General features: G+C 44.9%; 3 protein-coding genes across 3 annotated transcripts; 2 read left to right on the top strand and 1 right to left on the bottom strand.

The window, feature by feature from the left end:
* The first annotated feature begins 6840 nt into the window (after positions 1 to 6840).
* On the top strand, positions 6841 to 7940 carry LOC124698614 (proline-rich protein 4-like). The gene is made up of 2 exons (XM_047231096.1): positions 6841 to 7015; positions 7390 to 7940. The coding sequence occupies exons 1-2, from the start codon at positions 6841 to 6843 to the stop codon at positions 7938 to 7940; spliced, it is 726 nt and encodes a 241-aa protein (XP_047087052.1).
* A 1964-nt stretch (positions 7941 to 9904) lies between these two features.
* On the top strand, positions 9905 to 10778 carry LOC124701881 (proline-rich protein 2-like). The gene is made up of 2 exons (XM_047233981.1): positions 9905 to 10067; positions 10162 to 10778. Exons 1-2 carry the CDS (start codon positions 9905 to 9907, stop codon positions 10776 to 10778), a joined length of 780 nt encoding a protein of 259 aa, XP_047089937.1.
* Positions 10779 to 11235: 457 nt separating this feature from the next.
* Positions 11236 to 15443, bottom strand: LOC124701880 (probable 4-hydroxy-tetrahydrodipicolinate reductase 2, chloroplastic). Its single transcript, XM_047233980.1, has 8 exons — positions 15180 to 15443; positions 14139 to 14376; positions 13462 to 13595; positions 13302 to 13376; positions 12882 to 12983; positions 11739 to 11848; positions 11581 to 11668; positions 11236 to 11509 (listed from the first exon to the last, which is right to left on the bottom strand). The coding sequence occupies exons 1-8, from the start codon at positions 15342 to 15344 to the stop codon at positions 11441 to 11443; spliced, it is 981 nt and encodes a 326-aa protein (XP_047089936.1). The 5' UTR covers positions 15345 to 15443; the 3' UTR covers positions 11236 to 11440.
* Positions 15444 to 21785: the final 6342 nt, after the last annotated feature.

Raw genomic sequence — 21785 nt, 5'->3', positions numbered from 1 at the left:
ACGCTCTGGCGTGGCGTGGCATGTCTGGACACGGTGCGTTCTCGTTCGTGTCGCCTTCCTCTTGGCTCGGGATCTTGTCCAACGTGATCAGCAGGAACAGGGGAGTCTCAAGGACATGATGATGTGTCCTGGAGTGGAGAGGGGAAGGAGTTGGCATGGAGGGGTGACTTTGGGCTCGGCATGGCCATGTTCTGGTCACCCACGTCATGGCAAGGTGGTACAAGCGCTTGGCATTGTCTCCTGGGTGATAGAGGGAGTAAGTGATGACATGGGATGGAGGGTTTAGGTCAAAATCCACTGGATATTAGCAAGTCTCTCTCATTCCAGATTGTGCACACCAAGTGCTCGATCATATGGCCGCAAGAAGAGAATTTTTGAATTTTGGCACCAAAATTTATGGGAGTGATTCACATAAATTTTGTGATGTAGTGGTGGTGTTGGTTGGTCAAGGAGTGTTGATTTGTGAAAAATCAAATTAGGTAGGATCTTATTTCAGATTTGGGGTGGCATCTTGGCTTGCTTATGTTAAACAATAGAAAAGGATTTGGTCAAAGTGGTCAACATCAAAAATGTTCACCTTGATGTGGTCTTGGATGAGGTGCAAAGACTTGAGAAGGTTTAGTTCAGAAACCTCTTAGTACAAGGGCTCAAAGAGGGTAAGATGATAAAAATGTCACATATGACCATGATCATATGTGAGTTGGTTTTTGAATTTTCTCTTGCTTTGATTTGGTTTTTCTTGAATCAAAAGTGATTCTTATTAGTTTAGGAACATTCCCAAACCATTGAAACAATTCCAAAAGGCCTAGTTCAAAGATTTGCAAAAATGGCCATAAACACATAAGAGGTGATATTCCAATTTTCCTTAATCTTGTATTTTGTTCCCCTTGCTGGGCATGGTCTAGGGTCCATTTAGGGTTAGATTAGGTTTAGAGATGGTTTCAAACCATTTGGGTAGAGTATGAGGGCATAGGGCAAGATTTGGTAATATGGCTATGTGCCACATATGCCTCTATGCATATGTTTATTTTATTTTTGTTTCTCACTTGATTTAGTTGGTAAGTACTAGGTTAGGTTTGTTGATATTTTCAAAACATCTAATCAAGGTAGAAAAGCCTAGGTAAAAGTTTTACCAAAATAGCCATAGGCACATAGGCCCTTTTCTTATTTAATTTCTTTTTATTTTGTTTTAACTTGGATGGTAAAAAGGATAGGGTTTAGGGTTTAAGATCATTTCAAAATACTTCAACAAACAAACATGGCAATATCACAACATATAAGCAAGATCACTATGTATCAAACTTAATTTAATAAAAGTTTTTGTTGGTTTCCAAAATTTGGAAATAGGGAAATTCATTTTCTTTGTTTTGAAATTTTTGGGATGTTACAGTAGTGCGCCACCAATAAGGCTTTGACTGGTACCACCCCTCCCCCTGGATTACCAGTGGACGCGCCACTGCTGTCTCACATAGCAGTGGCGCACCAAGTAGTGGTGAGCCAAGGAGGAGGGTGGGACCTAGCCTATTACAGGTACGGGAGATAGCAGTGGCACACCTTTATATGGTGCGACATTGCTATGTCTAGGGGAGTGGGAATGTTAGGCACCATTTAGCAGTGGCGCACCATGCTTGGTGTGCCACTGCTATGTGGTGCCCAACATTAAAAATCCTTCGAGATGTTCTTGTGTTATGTCATCTAGTTGCAAGAGAAATTAATAAAAATGAATTTCAACATTTTTTGCAAAATAGTGTCATGTATCGGTAAAGCAACCTTTCTTGTTACATATGACCTCTAATGAAAATGTTTTTTATATGAAAATATATCTACGTGAAATTTTACATCCAAATTCAACCACCTAAGGTCGTTTAGACAATTTTTAGATGCCCCAAAAATCAAAACGGACACAAGAGTTTTTTCAGGTTTTAGATTTTGAAAATTTACAAAACAATAGCAGTGGCACGGCATGAAGAGGTGTGCCACTGCGAACTTTCCCTCCATCAAAATTTAAACTGGACGGCCACCACCTACCCCCACTACCATCTTATCCACCTCCCATTCCCTCCTCCACAGATTCCTCTCCTCCTCCTCCCCTTCTCCTCCTTCCTCTCCTCCACTCCGGCGCCCCTTCCTCCTCTTCGACCTCCTCTCCCCCAAGCACTCTGGCAACCCTCCTCTCCTCTCTTCTCATCCTCCAATTCTTCCATCCTCTTCTCTCCTCACCATCCTCTTTCTTCTCCATCCTCTCCTCCCTCTCTTATCCATCCTCCAACCTCTCCAATGGCCCATCTAATTGGGAAAACAAAATGAGCAAAAAATGGTGCGAGATGAACGGGACAAATAATTCGGAAGACAAAACAAGAAAAAAACCAAGAAAATTTTTTGCGAAAATATGGTGCTAGATCGATCTGGATCTAGATTCAAATTTCAAAATTTTACTAGTGGCGCACGCTAAAGATTATTAGTGGTGCACCCTAAAGATTAGTAATGGTGCACCAAGTAGAGTTAACAGTGGTGCACCATAAATATAGCACTGGCGTACCAAATAAAAAAAATTCAAATTTCAAAATTTCAAAAATACAGTAGTAGCACATAAAAAATGTAGCAGCGGCGCACTAGGTGGTGTGCCACTGGTAGGGCCACATACCAGTGGCGTACCACCTGGTGTGTCACTGCTAACATTTAGTAGTGGCGTGATAACAGTGGCGCACCATGGTGTGCCACTGATATATAAAACATGTGCGCCACTGGTAAGCTTTTTTCTAGTAGTGGAATGTCGACGCACCTCCAAGCTTTGGGTCGGCTTGGGAAATCCTTGTGACTCAACGGACATGGACATTTTCTCTGCCTCCACTGCTATCATCATATGCAATGGTGGTATTGTCCCCTTTTGGAAAGGCCATTGGCTCAATGGTAGAAGCCCCCAAAGAACTAGTTCCTCTTATCTATGGAACTTCCACAATGAAAAAAATGGAAAGTGAGACAAGCCTTGCAAAACAACGCGTGGATATCCAAAATCAAGATGGATGCAATTGTAACCATCCCTCACATTCAACAATATATCCAACTTTGGTTGGAGTTCAATACCGCTCAACTTAGGCATGAGGTGGAGGACTTTATTGTTTGGATGCTAACTTTAAATGGGGTGAATACAACAACTTCGACACACAACACCCAATTCTTTGGAGCCACTACTACTTCTCACAAAAAAATGTTTTGGAATGCTTGAGCGCCACCAAATATCAATTTCTTTGCTTGGCTAATTGTCCACGATAGTCTTTGGATGGCGGGCCGCCTTCACAAAATAGGTTCGAGTAATTCCATGTTTTTCGCACTATGCAAGCAGACTCAAGAGTCGGCGGCACATCTCTTCTTCCATTGCCGTTTCACCAAAAGTCTTTAGAATATGATCAAGGCATGGCTTGGCATCCCTTGCATCTAAACCATGAGTGGTCCAATGAGCTCTCAATTGAGGATTGGTGGGATTTTATGACTTGCAAAGCGCTATCCAACCGCAAAGCTATGGCATCCATCACGCTACTCACTTGTTAGATGATTTGGAACAAAAGAAACACAAGGGTCTTCCAAAACAAGTCCGCCCCTACAAAAATTCTACTCGATACTACAAAGAACGAGTTCAAGCTTTGCATCTTGGTGGGTGTTAAGAATTCGAGTGTGCAAAAGTGGGAGAGTGATCCATTTTGCAACTTTTGGTTCGGTACCTTGTCATGTCATGACTATTCTCCTTAGTTAATCAAATGACACAAATCTTTTTTCCTTCATTTAAAAAAGACTTCCACTTTGTACTAATATGCGCATTGGGTGCACCATGTGTGTCCAATCGATCCATCGATCATGCCAAATTTGCAAAGTTGATCCATCTCCAGTCCTTCTTATTAAACCCTTTTCCAATACCCCATTCCTTTGTTAATTTCCCTTCAAGCCAGCGAGATGCGTTGTTTGGGCAATGAGAATTAAGTACATCACCATCTGGATAGTACCTTCCTTTCAGTACCTATAGCACACACGCTGTTATGCCTCTCCAATAATCGATCTCCCTGACTGTTTTATTAGTATGGCATCATTGAACACTTGTAGGTGAGAAAAACTCATTCATATGATCTCCTTTGGATATGATATCTTCTCCCAAACTTGCCAATGTAGCCCTCTTTTATCAAGTGATCCAGCCCACGATTATTTTTGGCATGATTGTCATGATCTTTTTTGCACAAACCTTTTATGAGCTCGAAGCAGCTCATTGAAAGGATACGTAGTGCCTGAATAATTTATTTCAACAAAACCTCTCTCCATGCACAAGATAGTTGCTTCTCACACCATCAGTGTAGCCCCGACCATGACCTCTCCACTAGATGATCGAAGTGTTGGTTAGTAATGCATCTAGTTAGTCCCAAATACTTTTATGTTAGTGTTTCTCTAAGAATTTGCATTGTCCCTTAATAATGCTTGAATAAATAGGTTACCACCATCCATCTGTGGTTACTAGCCTTTATTCCTTCCTTTGAGCTTCTACAGACTTTTTACGCATGGGAGTATGCCTCTACCCGCATTCGGATTTGAGGCTTTTATAACCAACCAAGCCACTTTTCCTAGACCATTCTATGTGTCCTTTCCAAATGAGAATGCCTAAACACATATGACAACCTTTCATATCAACCATAGCATTCACCAAGTGAGGTATGTAAAGTCAACTAGATTAGGTGCGCAAATAATGAAAGGACGAAACCCTAAATATCACTAAAGGTGGATTCATAAAGAGAATCGGGTTGAGAACCCTATGACTGCAAATGTACTAAACCTCAAATGGTAAAGCATTCAACTATGTGAAAGAGAGGAAGCATTCATCTTCTCTCAGATTGAAGTTTTCTTTCGGGAAGTTTATTGGGATAAGGATTTGATCAACAACTAGGAGAGTGTGTTGTTTAACCTAAGAGAAGACATCTAGTTGATGGAGGATATACAAGGGTTAGTAGATATCCAAGGAAATTTCTCTAAAGATGAAAGCTTGATTGAATGTTATCCATTCTTTCCTTTCTTAAACGGATGGGAGCAGCTATTGAATCAGCTCTGGTGTTGAAGAAAGATGGAACCTGGAGAATGTGTTTCTACTATCGAAAACTAAATGCAGCAACCATGTTTTCAAAATACCCCATTCCTATCATAGAAGACCGGCACTTTTGGATGAGGTGTGAACTAAGATAGATTTGAGGGCTGGTTATCACCAAATAAGAATGAAAGGAAGAGGATGCTACGAAACAGCTTGAAGGAATGAACTTTTGAATTCAAGGTGATGTCGTGCACCTTTTACCGACCGGTGAATAGTGTTTTTAAGAGATATAGTATGTTGGAAAATGGTGTTGGTGTTTACTGCTGTCACTACATATAGTTAAGAGCATTTTGCTATCTCTAAAGAGAATTAATTAGTAAAATATGTAAGGGGATCTAGAGTTTCTCCTTGATCAATTTCTCGGATCTCTTGACTTCAAATACTCAAAGAAAATCCAGTGTGTGAACATTTTATTTCTCTGCAAGTGTGTGAACTTGTCCAGTGGCTTGTTGCATGTAATGGTGGGCGGTGGAAATTTGCTCAGACAGCGCTAGGAGCGTAAGCCAAGCATTCATTTGCAAGTTCCAAGAAATAAACGCCATTTTTGCACAATCACAATCTTGGTGTGAAGCAACAAGATAGCAAATGCAGACTACGCGGTCATGATCAATGCCTAGCATTTTTGCAGGCAACGGTGAGCAGTGGAAATTTTTGCTCAGTGTGTGCTGCTACAAGCGTACGTTGCACATTCATTTGCAAGCTCCAAGAAATATTGCACGATCACAGTGTTGTCCATCTTGGTGTGAAGCACCATTGCACCAACATGGCGGTGCATACTACTCAGCTATAATGCCTACTTGCCTAGCATGTTGGCTCACTAACCTAATACTACCATGATAACACTGAAACGATATTGTCCGGGAGTTCAGTTTTATGCACACGCCAGTTATGTCACGCCATTATTTTCTTTCTTTCTCTTGTGCAATGTACGTGATCCCGGCTTGTATCCTTTTCCGTGTTCCGGCCATCAGTCACCATAGTCATGGCACGCACATGGACATGGTTGCTGCAACCCAACCAACCCCCTTTTATCATACATAAACCATGAACCGTGCGTTGCTTATGAGCCACCCTGACAGATGAAGCACACCACATCAGTGAAGAGCCGCACGCACCGACTCTCTGTCCCGTTTGAAAATTTGAAACTTCACCGGCTTCGTTCAAGGGGAAACCCCCGCCACATTTTCTTCTCAAAATGAAAGCGAAAAACACATGACTGATCTGTCCAACGGATGCAGATCAACACCGGTGTTGCAAACGATTGAGCAAGAGCTCAACCAAACACAATTTTGGGAGAAATGATAGTATTACATTCATCATCCGGCAGGTGAAATCGGCTAATTTCGTTGACAGCGATGCAAAATCAGGCGTAGGTAATTAAAGTGCTCTTTTCGGAAAAGCTAATTACAGTACAGCTCGGTCGCTAGGAAGAAAGGTAGAATCACGGAGGAAATGATCACTAGATCAGTACTACTGACTAGTGAGTACTGACGGTCCACTAGGAAATCCGTAAACCCATCGCTAGTTTTTTCTTTCCACTCGAGCTGTTTCACATGAGCAGAAGCCAGTACCAACATCAAGAGCTCATGAGCCCGGTCACACTAACACTCTCACACAGTCCTATATATACCCATGCAGACCACCCCTTCTCCTCATCCAAATGCACCAGTGTTTCTTCCTCATATCACTTCTTCTGCAGGACTAGGAGTTCTGCCATCATGGGGGCTCGGCTGGTTCATGCTCGTGGAGCTGCTGTGATCTTCGGTGCCTTGGTTGTGCTCTCGGCCGTCGTCAGCTTCGGTGCGGCCGCGCTGACGCCGACGGTCGTGGTTGGCTCCGTCAAGTGCTTGGACTGCTCCCCCAACGACGTCAATGCTGAGGAAGCCTTCAAGGGTAAGGGCAATTGCTTCTATACATCTCGGTGTAGCCCTGAAAACTTTGGCCTTCTCACAAAACGACAGTTTACCAATTCATGTAGTGAATGTAGTGCTAGTTTAATTAGTCCAAGAAACTCACTAGGGAGTTTTAACATATCCTGTAAGATGTAGCTGTGGTAGAAGTCTTTATGCCCAAAACACACAATTCCGGTATTCATAGTAGTCAGGCTGCAGAAATGCCCAGCTTGGTATCTTCTTTGCTATTGTGCATACATGGTTGGGCCGTACCATAATCAACTCGACAGTGCAGTTTAGTTCCCAAATTTAGACGGCCCGCAGCGCGGCCACAAACTTCTAATATTTGTTTTTTCTGCACATCCCGCGCTGCAGGGCTTCTAGTCGCCGTCAAGTGCAGGTCCGGCGCTGGCGAGACCTACCAGACGCAGATGCTCGGCCTCCTCGACGACAATGGCGCCTTCAACATCCCGCTCGTGCCTGGCATCCAGCGCGACGACGGCGAGTTGGGCCAAGACTGCTTCGCCCAGCTCCACAGCGCGCCTGACACGCCGTGCGCCGGGCTGGCGCCGCCCAAGATCGGCCCCAGCAGCCAAGGCGCCGGCTACCTCGCCGTGGCCGACGGCACGGTCTTCTCGCCCGTCGCGTGCCTGTGCAAGAAGAAGAAGAAGCACTTCATGATGGGTCCCCCGCCGCCGCCTCCGCAGCCCAGGCCGGAGCCGTCGTACGGCCCCCCGACGCCCACGCCCACTCCTCCGACTCCCTCGTACGGCACCCCTACGCCAAAGCCTCCGGCGCCACCGGCGCCACCGGCGGAGGACGAGCCGGAGCCCTTCTTCCACAAGCACCCCAAGATGAAGAAGCTCATGCACAAGAAGAAGCCGTGCCCGCCGCTAGGCGAGGAAGACAAGCAGCCCAAGAACTGATCTGGTCTACTACTACACTTGTCTCCTGCGTCGAGGAGGGAGCATCGGTCCCTCAGACATTTGCGGATCGACATGTCTGTGTGCTGTTAGTTGATTGTGTTGATGTTGCTTTCTCTCTAGTGATTTGTTGTTTGGTTTAGTTCGTGCCATTGTGTTGGCATTGGTGTTTTAGTTCGCTGATTTGTTTGTGAAATAAAGAAAGTGTGTGAGCTATTCCATAACGATGTCCTGATCTATTCTAACTAGAGCTTTGCATTTCGGAACTGAAATGTCGTTGGAGGGCTTGGTACTTTGGTATTTGTCTAAGAGATCAGCAGTAATACTGTTTAACACAGTTGTTGGTAGCAGTAGCAGAGCATTCAGAAAAGAGAAGTAAACAGGGGAACTTCTCATACAGAGTGGCGACCGGCCATGTGGTCCCGACCAGTGCCAAACTGCCAACTCGTTACGTACGACTCACTGGAGTTTTGATAGCACGCTGCCAGTTAGCGGGACAAAGCGACATGGTGGTTCTATTCATCAAGCTCTTGTTCAGCAGCTAATTAATCAGATGCCCTACAAGCCTACGATAATCAGGTATTGCCCACAGCCAGGTGCAGCTGCCTAGAAAGAACATGCATCAGGGCACCTCCCCAATTAATCTCCACTTGAGAGGCAATTAAAGATGACTTTTGGCCGCTGTTTTTCTGTCAAACCTAGGCGATACCTTTCATTGATTAATTCAGAAAAATAGTTAGACAGTTTATAAGAAAAATCGTCTGAAACCAATACAACATTGAACACACCAAAATGGTCCCGAGGCCGCGTCGCTGCACGAGTTGGCAATCAAGTCGCCCTAGCGACCAAAGCCGACACTAAAATACATCAACACAACATGGCAGAGGGAAAAAAAAATCTGGAGCCACCGCTTCGACATCCACACCGGCTCTAGGTCCACACAACGCCTAGCCAAAGACGAAAATCGGATATCACCGACTAGACGAATAGAGCAAACACTGAAGATAAAGAGGCTCCACAACGATGCCTTCAAGGAACGGAGCGGCGGCAGAGAGCAACGCCATCGCCGATGCAGGATTTTCACATGGAGTTCACCAAAAACCCAAGTCGCATCCGTCTATCTGTCATAGCTGAGGCTGCCCCACAGCTCACCGCCGCCAACCACCAATTCATTTCACTTGTCCCTCCAGCTAGCAGAACATCCAAGGCGATGCCCCAAAAGGCAAACGACGCAAGAGCGCCGCCTCGCCCAATCCCGTGTGGGATCTAGGGTTTCTCCGAGAGAATTTCAAGCGGACGAGCAAGAACACCGCCATGATGACACCTTCAAGTCCCAGCCAGCCAACGTCGCTGGTGTCGTGCCTGGCCAGCTTACAGGACAAGGCTTTGCGATGAATCGGAGACCACGCATCAGCCCCACTTTTAGCCATTTTTAGCACACCACAATCGTCGTGCCGTTTGTATGAACAGAAAAACACAGTTCCGTTGTTCTAGCTTGGTAACAGCGAGTCGATGCAAGAGTAGAACTCAGACACGCAGCAGGGCGTCGTTTGTATGACGCTGATTTTAGCAGGTTTCCCTGCTTCTGCGTGCACTCGTTGCTGAAGATGCATAACAGGGAAAACTGAACTCCACTAGCTGCTCAAGATTGAAGAATCATTAACAACATTGGAGCAGCGCCCTTACAGAAAGGGGCAATCCATGTGCTGTGTTACTGTGTACACAGTACACTTGGCTTCAACATTTAACGGCCAGTACTAGGTAGGCTGGAAGAGTAGAACTCAAGCAACGGTGATCACATTGAGGCGACATTAATGGGTAATCTGTAAAACCGGCGCAAATTTTAGCCAGTCTTCACTCGTTTCACTGCCGGGCCGCTCCGGTCGCCGGTGTTCGACGCCTATATAAACGACGCCCGCTGCGTTCCACATCCATCCACAGTTTTCCCCTTCCTTAAGCGTTCCAGCATGGAGTTCCTGCCTCGACAGTTTCTGTTCGGAGTCTGCGCCGTGGCGCTGGCGATCGGTCTCGCAGATGCTGCGCACGGCGAGACGGTGCCGGTGGTGGTCGGCCTGGCCAGGTGCTCCGACTGTACCAGGAAGAACATGAATGCCGAGGCAGCTTTCAAAGGTACACAATTTGCTTGCGATCAACAGCATCATAGTTTACAAAGGAATCAAAATATAATTAGCCGTTTTATCAACTTGTTATTACCTTGTCTCAGGTCTTCAAGTGGTGGTCAAGTGCAAGAACAGCAAGGGCGAGTACGAGAGCAAGGCCGTCGGGCAATTGGACAAGTCTGGCGCCTTCAGCGTGCCTCTCCCTGCTGACCTTGTGGGTGAGGACGGAGAGCTGAAGCAGGACTGCCTAGCGCAGCTCCACAGCGCGTCGAACATGCCGTGCCCCAGGCAGGAGCCCTCCAAGATCATCGCGGCACCCAGCCACGGCGTCAAGCCAACCTTCGTGGCGCTCGCTGGCAAGGTACACGAACCGTCAGCAGAATGCGCCTCGGCATTCCTCTGCCATCCGCCCATGATCAAGCCGCCCAAGCATGATCATGATCACCCTCACCTGCCTGGCATCAAGCCGCCCAAGCATGACCACGATCGCCCTCACCTGCCTGGTAAGCCCATCCCACCCAAGCACGATCACGATCATGACCACGACCATGACCACGATCACGCTCACCCGCCTGTCGCCATGCCACCAAAGCCCGCGCCGATCTACGGCCCCCCATCTGAACGCAATGCAGTCACCGACCCACAGCTCTTCAAGAAAATGCTCCCATTCCTCAAGAAACTGCCCTTCTTCCCTCCTGCCGCGCAGAACGGGAAACCATAGACAGTTTGAGCTGTTGCTCGGTCTTTTACTTCCGGCCATGTAGGATTGTTTCGTTGGCCCTAAGGGGTTTTGTTTTTCTACTGAATAAGTTTGTGAGGCTGATTGTTGGTTTGGCTCGAGAGCACTTGTGTTACTGGGTTAGGAGTGTGATGCTATGCATTGTATGTTCTTCAATCAAGTCTATTTTGTGTGAACTGTTACTTTTCACTCTGATGTACTACTATGTTGTAATGAGTTGGAAACATGATTGGCATTTATATATAGTATCCTACTTCTCTTTTCTTGATGTGTCCAGCTACTCCGGCCACTTACCTCCTGATTATTGGTACATTCCCCTTCTTGTTAGCCCCTCTGACAGTAGCCACGGAAATATGTGAAGCAATTTGTGTAGATCAATGAGCACGGGAGTGCCAAGAAAAACTAAAAGCTTGGTTACCACTGCAACAGTATTGCGGCCTGCCACGACTTGTGTTGTCCAATATTAGTACAGTTTTAAGGTTTTGGACTAACTATACAGATGTATGCAATTCAATAAACATAATAGTCATTCACTAGGAGTCTAGGACAGTGCGACTAGGTTATATTCATCTCCAGTACTTCACAGCTACTCACTAGTCTATTCAAAATTTCGCAAATATTCATGAAGAGGTAGTCAGTCAACTTCACCGCATATCACCTGCTTCCAAGACATCAATCATGTTGTAAATTCTCTTAGGATCCATTGATTGTACCTAAATTACAAAGAAAGAGTAAGGTGAAGCAACACGTGACACTAGTCATATGAAGCAAGATATACACAAACCTTCTTATACAGAAATACTGCAGCATCAACTGACCCTTCAGCATATATTGAACGGCCACAAACATTGTGCTGGATCTCAAGTGAAACACTGACAGGAGAAAAGAGAATAATCAGCGAACCTGAATGGAAAGATGGCATTTCAGGAGGATGGTAATTACCTGTCATCCGGAGAAGTCATATGATACAAATGGAATGCATGCCCTCCAATGTGTTCTTCGGGGACACCCACCATATAAAGCTGTTGCTCAGGATCCCTAATCTTAACTATCTGCTAGCATAAGAGGTAATGACCGATATTAAATATAACACGAGCTTTCATGATTTTCAGAAATTAACAAGTCTATTGCTTAGTTGTAACAATCAGCAAAGAAATGCTATCCATAAATAGTAACGGGATAGGAGAAAGACACCAGCTAGCAGGAAAATAGTCCCTGGATTGGTACTTCTATAAGTTTAACGCATCTTTTTCATTCTATCCTTTATATCCAGTCAGCTGGTGGCAAGTGGCACATCCAAAGAGCTGACTGTACTACTGTATAGCTCCCAGTTCCCCAGGTGATAGGAGGAAAAATTAAACCCGTGAACCTCGTCAACCATCAGACCGTCTGCCTTTCTGAAAAAATAGGAAGAAAGGAAGCATGCACTGCCATACATCTCCTGCACTCCTAGCTTCAGGACGCTAACAGGTAAACATAAAATATTGCTTCAAATGTATAAATAGACGAAGATATGGACCTAGATACTAGCATCATAACATCTAGTACATACAATCATCAAATGTTTAATCCCAAGAAGACTTATCAAGCATTTAAGAGCAATGAGACAAAAGTGGGAACTTATACCCTCCAGTTGATGTACTAAATATTTTTCCAAGAATATAAAAATGAGATGCAGCCATGATCATGTATAGAGTTTTCAGTTTCAGAATTTATCCTGCAGACCATGAAACAGCTTGGCTGGAGTCCAAAGAGTAGTCAGTAAGAGCAACCTTTCTTATGCATACTATGCCACCTTCTTGTCAAAAGAACAGATAATTTCTCATCTACATTGCATTAACATGATATCAACAAAATCCAACAACGAAGTATTTATGGTATCAGGTCTAAACATACAGAAGCTCAAGAGAACATCAGTGACATTCCAAGGAAAAGTTATAATTCCGTAAAAAAGAAGCATGGCAAATTCAGTGGATTTGAGAATGACTAGTTTAAGGCCACGATGTACATTATAAGGGTCACATTCCTATGTGTTTAAAAATACTTATCATATATACATTGTCAAGCCCAAAAATGCAAGCTTACCCGATCCATGTCACACGACATGCCTAACTTCTCAAAACAAGCAATCATATCTTTAGCTGTACCAGATGTGTCCAGCTTGCCAGCTTGATGGGATTCCAACACCTGCAAACATTCTCACAGTTAGAACTCCACAATGCCACATGCAAGTTTAGGTTCAGTGTTTGGCCTAATTATTGTCGCAGATTTAGTACAAATTAGTAATATGGGTCGGAGGGAGTAACAAAATGTCTCAGGCCAGACAAAAAGTTCCAAAACATGCGAAGGAGCTTATATTACTGAGTAGTTGCTCTCGAAGACATTCAGGTGGACTAATGATAAAGTACTGGTCCTTGAATTAGAATCTTAAGGGAATTTAATATTGCCAGGCACTTTCTTTCGGAACCTTGAGTTTCCAAGATACTTTTCAAGGTAGAACCGCACCTCTAAGCGATAGCCTGAATAAGCCCCAGGAAACCGTTCTGCAATTGTTTCCATTGCAGCAAGCAGTGCAACAACCTGAGAAAGAAAATGATATGTGTGGTTATGTTTTCAATAACTTAGAAGCGATAATAGTATACTCATTAGATTAGATAGTGCTTACCTGTTTGCCCATTTGTGGAGATATTAGTGCATAGTTATTTGAATCTTGCACTGCTTTGTATAGTAACTGCTTGTTCCCGCCAGTTGTGCCCATTACAAATGGCACCCCAAGATTACAATAAAGCTCAGCATTAGCTGCATAAGGCAATAGTACTTTGTGTTTACAGCCAGAAAAATGAAGACGGATGCAATGATGGAGACGAAACAACACATGGACTCCAAAACCAAGCGTCTTAAGTTTGTTTTCTGTACCCCTCTTCGGCAATAGAGAGGAACTACCTCAGATTAAGAACCTGAGACTTCCAGCAAGATCCAAAACAATAGTTAAGCTATTCCAGGTAAAATTTGTCAAGTTATCAAAATAATGTAATATCATGTCATATTACTTTGTCATATAAGTTGAAGGTTAACTTCCTAATGTAAACCAAACAACAACATATGCATCAAAATTCTTGCAAATAATTTTCAAGAGAACCAAGCAGCTGCAATTTCTGCAGATATTAGACAAACAGAAGCATGTTTTGTACAAACTTGCATAACCAATTGGAAAAGGAATTTCTGGAACAGTAATTTCACGATTGCAGAAGCTAATGTGGTGATAAATCATCCTAAGCAAGTTATATGGCATCATAAAGCAAAAAAAAAAAAACAATGCCAATTACAGGATAAAACTTTTACAGTTCACAGCATCAGGAGCCGTGTAGTCCACCACCACGACATCTGGGTATTCATCAATCACGGATGAAAGAACATCTTCTCTTGCAGAAGGACCATATATCTCAATGTCTGTACCACCGATTTGAACTGTTTTATCAAGGTTCTCTCTACTACTGAATGAAACAGGAACTAGGTGAAGGCCCCTTTTAGTAGCTGCTTCAGCAACAGATACCCCCATTTTACCAGTGCAGCCATTCACCTACAGAATTGAACAAATGAAAGAATAAATACTACTAAATAAATCCATTCAATAAATTAGTCTAGCATGAGAACAATTTTGAATCCATCATCTGGTAAGAAATTGCAGGAAATTGCAGAGATTCGGTAACTCTAATCACTTTGTCCTGTCCAGCCAGAATTGTTTGACTGGGTGGCTGGGCCTGTAATCACTGGTATTGGGTATTGAGTATACATGTGGCATCCTTAATAAGTACGAGTAGGGAGGTGGCAAATTGGCCTAATTGAGCATTCTAAATAAAAAACGCATGATCAGAAAACTGTTGTAATGCGAGATCAGATATAGACCAAATAGGCCGCCCTTCATCTTTTACAGAATTACACATGGGCACATTCAATCAAACTAAGTAATCAAATTTAGGTAGGTTAACTCAACTTATTTCTGTCATTTTGCAGCTATACTACTGTTCATTTAACGACTGCATCAACTTCTTCAGCAGTCTTTATCCTTCTAAAGGCATAGGGCATTATAATCATGTTATCGGCAGGGTTAACTTTGCTGAAAGAGTGTCATGCCTAACGGTCCAAACAGGCCTCATTTGCACTTGCAGCATGTAAAGTCGAATTCAGTAAAATACTACTAGACAAACGGAAACATAAAGTTGTAACTGGCCAACTTTGGTACCTCGTTGTGCATCAAGTAGCCAAAAAAACTAAACAAACGACTTATGATAAAGCTCTGACATCACATTACTGAAGAATGGTTCCCTCAGAGGCATACCGCCGAACAGGTTAGTGGTGACGTGATAAGTACAGCCAGCGTACCAGTATCGGGAAGGATAGGCTTGCGGGCGGCGATGAAGCGGTCTCTAGGGTTGCCGCCGGTGCTGCAGCACTGGCACAACGCGGCGCGGCGAAACCGCCGTGGCGGCCCCGTCGCCGCCACGGTGCGGGCGAGAATGTACGGGGCGGCGCCCGCAGCGAGAGCATCCTCCTGCCCGGCGGTGGCTGGTTGCGCAGTACCGTTTGCGGGGGTGGAACCGGAGAGGGGCCTGACCTGAGCTGCAGACGGTTGCACGGCGGCGGCTGCCCTGGTCGCACAGTTGCACGGTTTGCGGGATGGAAGAGGCCGAACAGAAGATTTATCCACAGGGAACCCCGTGCAGCTGTGGCAGGTTAAGCCGTTAAGAGCACAGAGCCCGTAAACGGGCAAAACCGAAAAATAACCGCTAGTTTACGGGTTCGGGCTGAAATTTGGCGCTGATCAGTGACCGTAAAAGGGCCAAAACCGAAAAACTTTTTTCGAGCCGAGACCGAAAACTCAAAACGGCATGTATTTGTAGGGGTCGATCGAGCGAACCGAACGCTCGATCCCTATCTAGGTCGCGTTGTAATTTCAGCTGACGCAACCGCTCGCTCGCTCCTTCCCCGCGCCGCCACCACACTCCGCCGCCGCCGCACCGCCCGATTCGTCCGAGCCCCGCATCCCGGAGGTAGCGCCGGTCGCCCCGCACCCCGCCCGCTGTTCCTCGCCCAACTCCGGCTGCCGCCCCCACCGCCGCCGCTCCGTCCGAATCGAGGATGAGCTACGAGTTCGATCTGTCGGATTCGTCGAGCTCCGACGAGTCCGACCTCGACAAGCTGCTCCAGGACGACGAGATGGAGGCCACCATGCTCCTCCTCTCCGTCAAGGACCTGGAGGACCGCGCGAAGGCTCGCCGAATCGGAGGCGCGGCTCCGTGTTCGGCCGGAACCACATCCAGCGGAATCGCCTCCTCGGCCACGAGCCGCTGATGGAGGACTACTTCGCCGAGGTACCTACCTATCCTCCCCATCTGTTCCGTAGGAGGTATCGCATGCGGCGTAGCTTGTTCGTCCGAATCGTCAAGGCCTGCGAATTGCATTCGGATTACTTCAAGCAACGTAGGAATGCCGCCGGGTAATGGGTTTCAGCGCTTTCCAAAAGATCTCTGCTGCCATGAGGGTCATTGCGTATGGCATCCCTTCGGATTACACCGACGAGTATCTTCGAATTGGCGAAGATACTACCACGGAGTCAGTCCGCAGGTTTGCTCGCATGATTATCAAGTTGTATGGGCCTACGTATCTCCGAGCTCCAAACGATGATGACATCAAACGGTTGATGGAGATAAATAAGAAAAGAGGTTGGTCTGGCATGCTTGGTAGTCTTGATTGTATGCATTGGACATGGAAGAATTGTCCAAAGGCATGGCATGGACAGTACTGTGGCAAGAGCAAAGATGCAACCATTGTACTTGAGGCCGTTGCATCACAAGATTTGTGGATTTGGCACTGTTTTTTTGGTTTGCCGGGGACACTCAATGACATCAACATCCTGCAAAGGTCTCCTTTGTTTGCAAAATTAGCAAATGGGGAAGCACCCACTTGCAACTACAAGGTCATGAACCATGAGTACACAATGGGATATTACCTAGCCGATGGCATCTATCCGGATTGGGCAACTTTTGTTAAGTCTGTCAAGGATCTCCAAGATAGAATAGAAACTGAATTTGCCAAGGCTCAAGAAGCAGCTCGCAAGGACATTGAGAGAGCTTTTGGTGTTTTGCAAGCAAGGTTTGCTATTGTTCGTGGCCCAGCCCGATTTTGGGACCAGAAAACCCTTGTCAACATAATGACATGTTGTGTGATTCTGCACAACATGATCATCGAGGATGAAAGAGACTTGAGCTTGCCCCGCTTCTATGACAATGTTGGCACCCGAGTGGAACCCCAACGCAATCCGGATCGCATTGAAGCTTTCCTTGAAACACATCGGCAGATTGAGAATGCCAATACCCATGCCCAGCTCGTCTATGATCTGAAGATGCACCACTGGCAGCGACATGGCCGTCGCCTTTGATCCTACCATTCCATTCATTTGTTTGTCACATGTATCATCGTTGAGACATTTGTGCATTTGTCTAATTTTCCCGAAGTTGTTGTAATTTGGTTGAGACATTTTACATTTGAACAATTTTTCCAAAATTGTTGTAATAATTTGGTTTAGACAATTATTTATGTGTTGTAATAATTTGGATGATTATTTGATTAATTATGATAGATTGTTCTATGTGTTGCATATGAATTGTATGAAAAACCCTGCCTTTACGGGTTCGGAACCCGCAGGCGCAGAACAGAGACCGTAAACCGAAACTGAAAAACAGAATATTCTGTTTTTGTTTTTCAGTTTTCGATACGGCTCTGTTCTGCGCCTGCCATTTTCCGGCCCGTAAAAACGAGTTCGGTGCACTGAACTCGTGTTTTTCGGTTCGCGTTTTTACGGACTCTGCTAGAGATGCTCTAAGGGCAATTTGGAGCGTCGTAAGGGCTTGTTTGGTTACCTCAGCCGGATTCCTACCCCTACATAGCTGGAGCGTCGTAACTGGAGATGAAACACATTCTGGTTGATACCTACTGTAAGAGCATCTCTAGTCGCGTCCCCCAAACCGTCCCCCAAAGAGCGCCGATCGAGCGTTTGGGGGACGTGTTTTGTTCGTGCCGCGTTTGGGGGACGTCGTTCCCCAGCCGTATCCCCCAAACGCCGCCCCCAAATAAATATTGGTGCACGAAAATAAAGGTTTTCATTCAAATTTGATTATATATTACAAAGTTTGAATGAAAACGGCTAGATTTCATCTAAACCTAGACTACTGACCGTCCGGCGGTGCGTTCGACGGCCCCGCCCCGTCGTCGCCTCCCCTCCGCCGCAGCTCCTGCTGCGCGCGCCGCCTCTCCTTGCGTTGGGTACCGCTCTAGCAGCGCGTCGTCGTCCGCCCTCCCCTGCTGCGCCGCCTGGAGATTGCGCAGCACCGACGAGACCTCTCGCCTGCCCCTCCATCGCCATTAAGGCAAAGATGCCGCCGTGTGTCACTGCGCGCGAATAACTTTCACCGCGAGGTAGGCGACGGTTAGGTCAAAATTTATTGTGTCGCTAACGCGTCGGCCCCGCCACTCCCCGCCTCGCTTTTCGTTGTGTCTGGCGTGCCCGGAGCGTCCACTGTGGGACGGGGACGGGCTCGGGGCGCCGGACACCGTATCGGGCCACGCCGGACAAAATTTGGCTTTGGGGGATGCGGCTGGAACCGTTTTTTGGTCCGGCGTGCCCCAAATTGCTTTGGGGGACACTTTGGGGGACGCGACTGGAGATGCTCTAAGTGTTAGTTTATTTGGTTAGTTGCATGCTCTATGTAGCCTCCTCTATATGGCAACATAGTGATCGAACCTCACCTATCACAAGTATCGCTACGTCGGTGATTACGAAGCCTGACACCAGTAGGTACCATTGTTCATGCCGTTCACAAGCATCATGACGTCGCCATACACCCTCAGGACACCGCCGTTCACGCCGATCACAAGTATCACCATGTCGCTGACGACGTCGCCGAACACCAGCATGACACCACCAGTCAAGCCGGTCACAAGCATCACCAAGTCGCCTATAGCACCATGACACCACGGTTCACACGGTCACAAGCATCACCATGTCGTTGGCGACGTCGCCGAACACCAAATGACACCGTCGGTCACGTCAGTCACAAGCATCACCACGTCGTCGTACACCACCATGACACCGCCGTTCACGCCGGTCACAAGCATCACCTTGACGCCTCCGTTCGTGTCGTCGCTCACGTGGCCCGACATATCACGATGGCGCGTGAAAATAACGCCATGCCGTCACCGACGATGAGGATGGCCACCACCATGGATTATCACCTCCCACTTCTCACCTATCATCACCATGTCGCCGTTTATGAAAATAGCAAGTGAGAAGTTGAGCAAGAGTACTCCAAAATGTACTCACAGGTATGTATGAATTACAGTATACTAGGGAATCATTTATCTATCTGTTATGTCCACCGAAATAAAAACCTTTCAACACGAGAGTCATGCGGAATGGTGAGATAAATCTACTCCTTAAAGGAAATTTGAAAAGGTTGGTTGTGTGCGATGAATTTGGAAAAATTCGCTCAAAACTTCATACACAAAATTGACGATTTACTTCTGACGAAACTCTAAACTAATTGTCGGAATTGATTCATACAATCGACACATATTTTTTTCATATAGAACTTATTTTGGTTCAGAGTATGTATGGTTGTGTTGACTTGAAAAGATGATGTGTGGAGTAGTTTAAGGAAGTGTGAGCATAACCTTCTCAATGTATGAAGGTTGCATCCATTAAGCGCACGAGTGAAGAGAATGTGTTTGGCCCGGTAGAAACAACCGATTTGGGAGTTTCTCCATGGCCTAGCCTGATGGTGCTTTAAGAAATGGTTCGTTCAAAAACGTGAAAGAGTAAAAAAAAAAAACGAGTCAAAAACTGTGCTCCCCGTGCGAGCGAGACCCCAAGATACCAAACATGCCCCTAGTCTCCTAGCGGCGTGTTGTACGGGCTGCCCTAGCTAGCGCTCGAGCGCTAGGGAGGGATTAAGCGATCGGTTTCCAACCAAAAAAAATTTCCATTTTTGGCAAATTTTGGACTGTAGTGGAGGCTATTAAGGGAAAGTTCTGCATGCATGTTGAAACAGACGAATCTGCTGATGTAAGCGGAATCTTTTCCAAATTTCAAAACTCAAAACGTTTTATCTCACAAACGACAACTCCGATTTAAGATCTGTTTTCACCAATAAATCCGTCTCGACGAGGTCTTCAAAACTAGCACCCATGTTGATATATTTCGAGAAACTTTTTTTCTGACTAAAAGTTATCAACCCTCTCCTATTCGAATAATCAACCCCTCCGTACTTGAGTGATCAACGGTAAATGTATAAAATTATCAACCCAGGTGCGGGCTATTGAGGAAAGTTCTGCATGCATGTACACAAAAGACGAATTTGCTGATGTCAGCGGAATCTTTTCCAAATTTGAAAATTCAAAACGTTTTAACTTTCAAACGACAACTCCAAATTAAGATCCGCTTTCACCAATAAATCCGTCTCGACGAGATCTTCAAAACTAGCACCCATGTTGATATGTTTCGAGAAACTTTTTTTCTGGCTAAAAGTTATCAACCCTCTCCTATTTGAATAATCAACCCCTCGATACTTGAGTGATCAACGGTAAATGTATAAAATTATCAACCTGGTGCAGGGTATTGAGGGAAAGTTACGCATGCATGTAGAAACGAGACGAATCTGGCGATGTCAGCGGAATCTTTTCCAAATTTCAAAATTCAAAACGTTTTAACTTTCAAAGGACAACTCCAAATTAAGATCCGCTTTCACCAATAAATCCGTCTCGACGAGATCTTCAAAACTAGCACCCATGTTGATATGTTTCGAGAAACTTTTTTTCTGGCTAAAAGTTATCAACCCTCTCCTATTCGAATAATCAACCCCTCCGTACTTAAGTGATCAACGGTAAATGTATAAAATTATCAACCCAGTGCGAGGTATTGAGGGAAAGTTACGCATGCATGCACAAATAGACAAATCTGCCGATGTCGGTGGAATCTTTTCCAAATTTCAAAATTCAAAACGTTTTAACTTTCAAACGAGAACTCCAAATTAAGATCCGCTTTCACCAATAAATCCGTCTCGACGAGATCTTCAAAACTAGCACCCATGTTGATATGTTTCGAGAAACTTTTTTCGGCTAAAAGTTATCAACCCTCTCCTATTCGAATAATCAACCCCTCCGTACTTGAGTGATCAATGGTAAATGTATAAAATTATCAACCCGAAAGTTAATTTTATTTTAAACATTTTACCGAATATTTTTTAGTTTAGAAGCTATCAACCCGGTGTCCTGTTATTTATCAACGGTAAATATAAATAACTACCAACCCTAAAAATCTAACTTGATTTCGAATATTTTGGCGACTCTTTTTAGTTTACAAGTTATCAACCCGGTGCTCCGTTATTTATCAATGGTAATTATAAAATAACTACCAATCCTAAAAAGTATTTCATTTAGAATATTTTAGCGAATATTTTATTTTATTTTACAAGCTATCAACCTGGTGCCTCGTTATTTATCAACTTGTAAAAATAAATAAATAATAACCCTAAAAAGTATTTCATTTAGAATATTTTAGCGACTCTCTTTTAGTTTACAAGCTATCAACCCGGTGACCCGCTATTTATCAATGGTAAAATATAAATAAATATCAACCCTAAAAATTTAATTTAATTTAAAAAATGTAGCAGACTCTTTTTTTGTTTACAAGTTATCAACCCGGTGCCCCGTTATTTATCAACGGTAAATATAAATACCTAGCAACCCTAAAAAGTAAATTTCATTTAGAATATTTTAGCAACTTTTGTTAGCTTACAACTTAAAACAAGTACTTAATTTGAGTAGCAAGTGGTAGTTCATTTGAGTTGCAAGTGGATCTTCCCACCCGTTATTTTCCCCCTTAAAAACCACTGACCCGAAAAAGGGAATTGCAAAAGGACCCCATTAAATATG

This window comes from Lolium rigidum, chromosome 3 (genome assembly GCF_022539505.1).
Source record: "Lolium rigidum isolate FL_2022 chromosome 3, APGP_CSIRO_Lrig_0.1, whole genome shotgun sequence".
NCBI lineage: Eukaryota > Viridiplantae > Streptophyta > Magnoliopsida > Poales > Poaceae > Lolium > Lolium rigidum.
The sequence above is the reverse complement of the archived record's forward strand: the minus strand, read 5'-3'. Positions and strand labels throughout refer to the sequence as shown.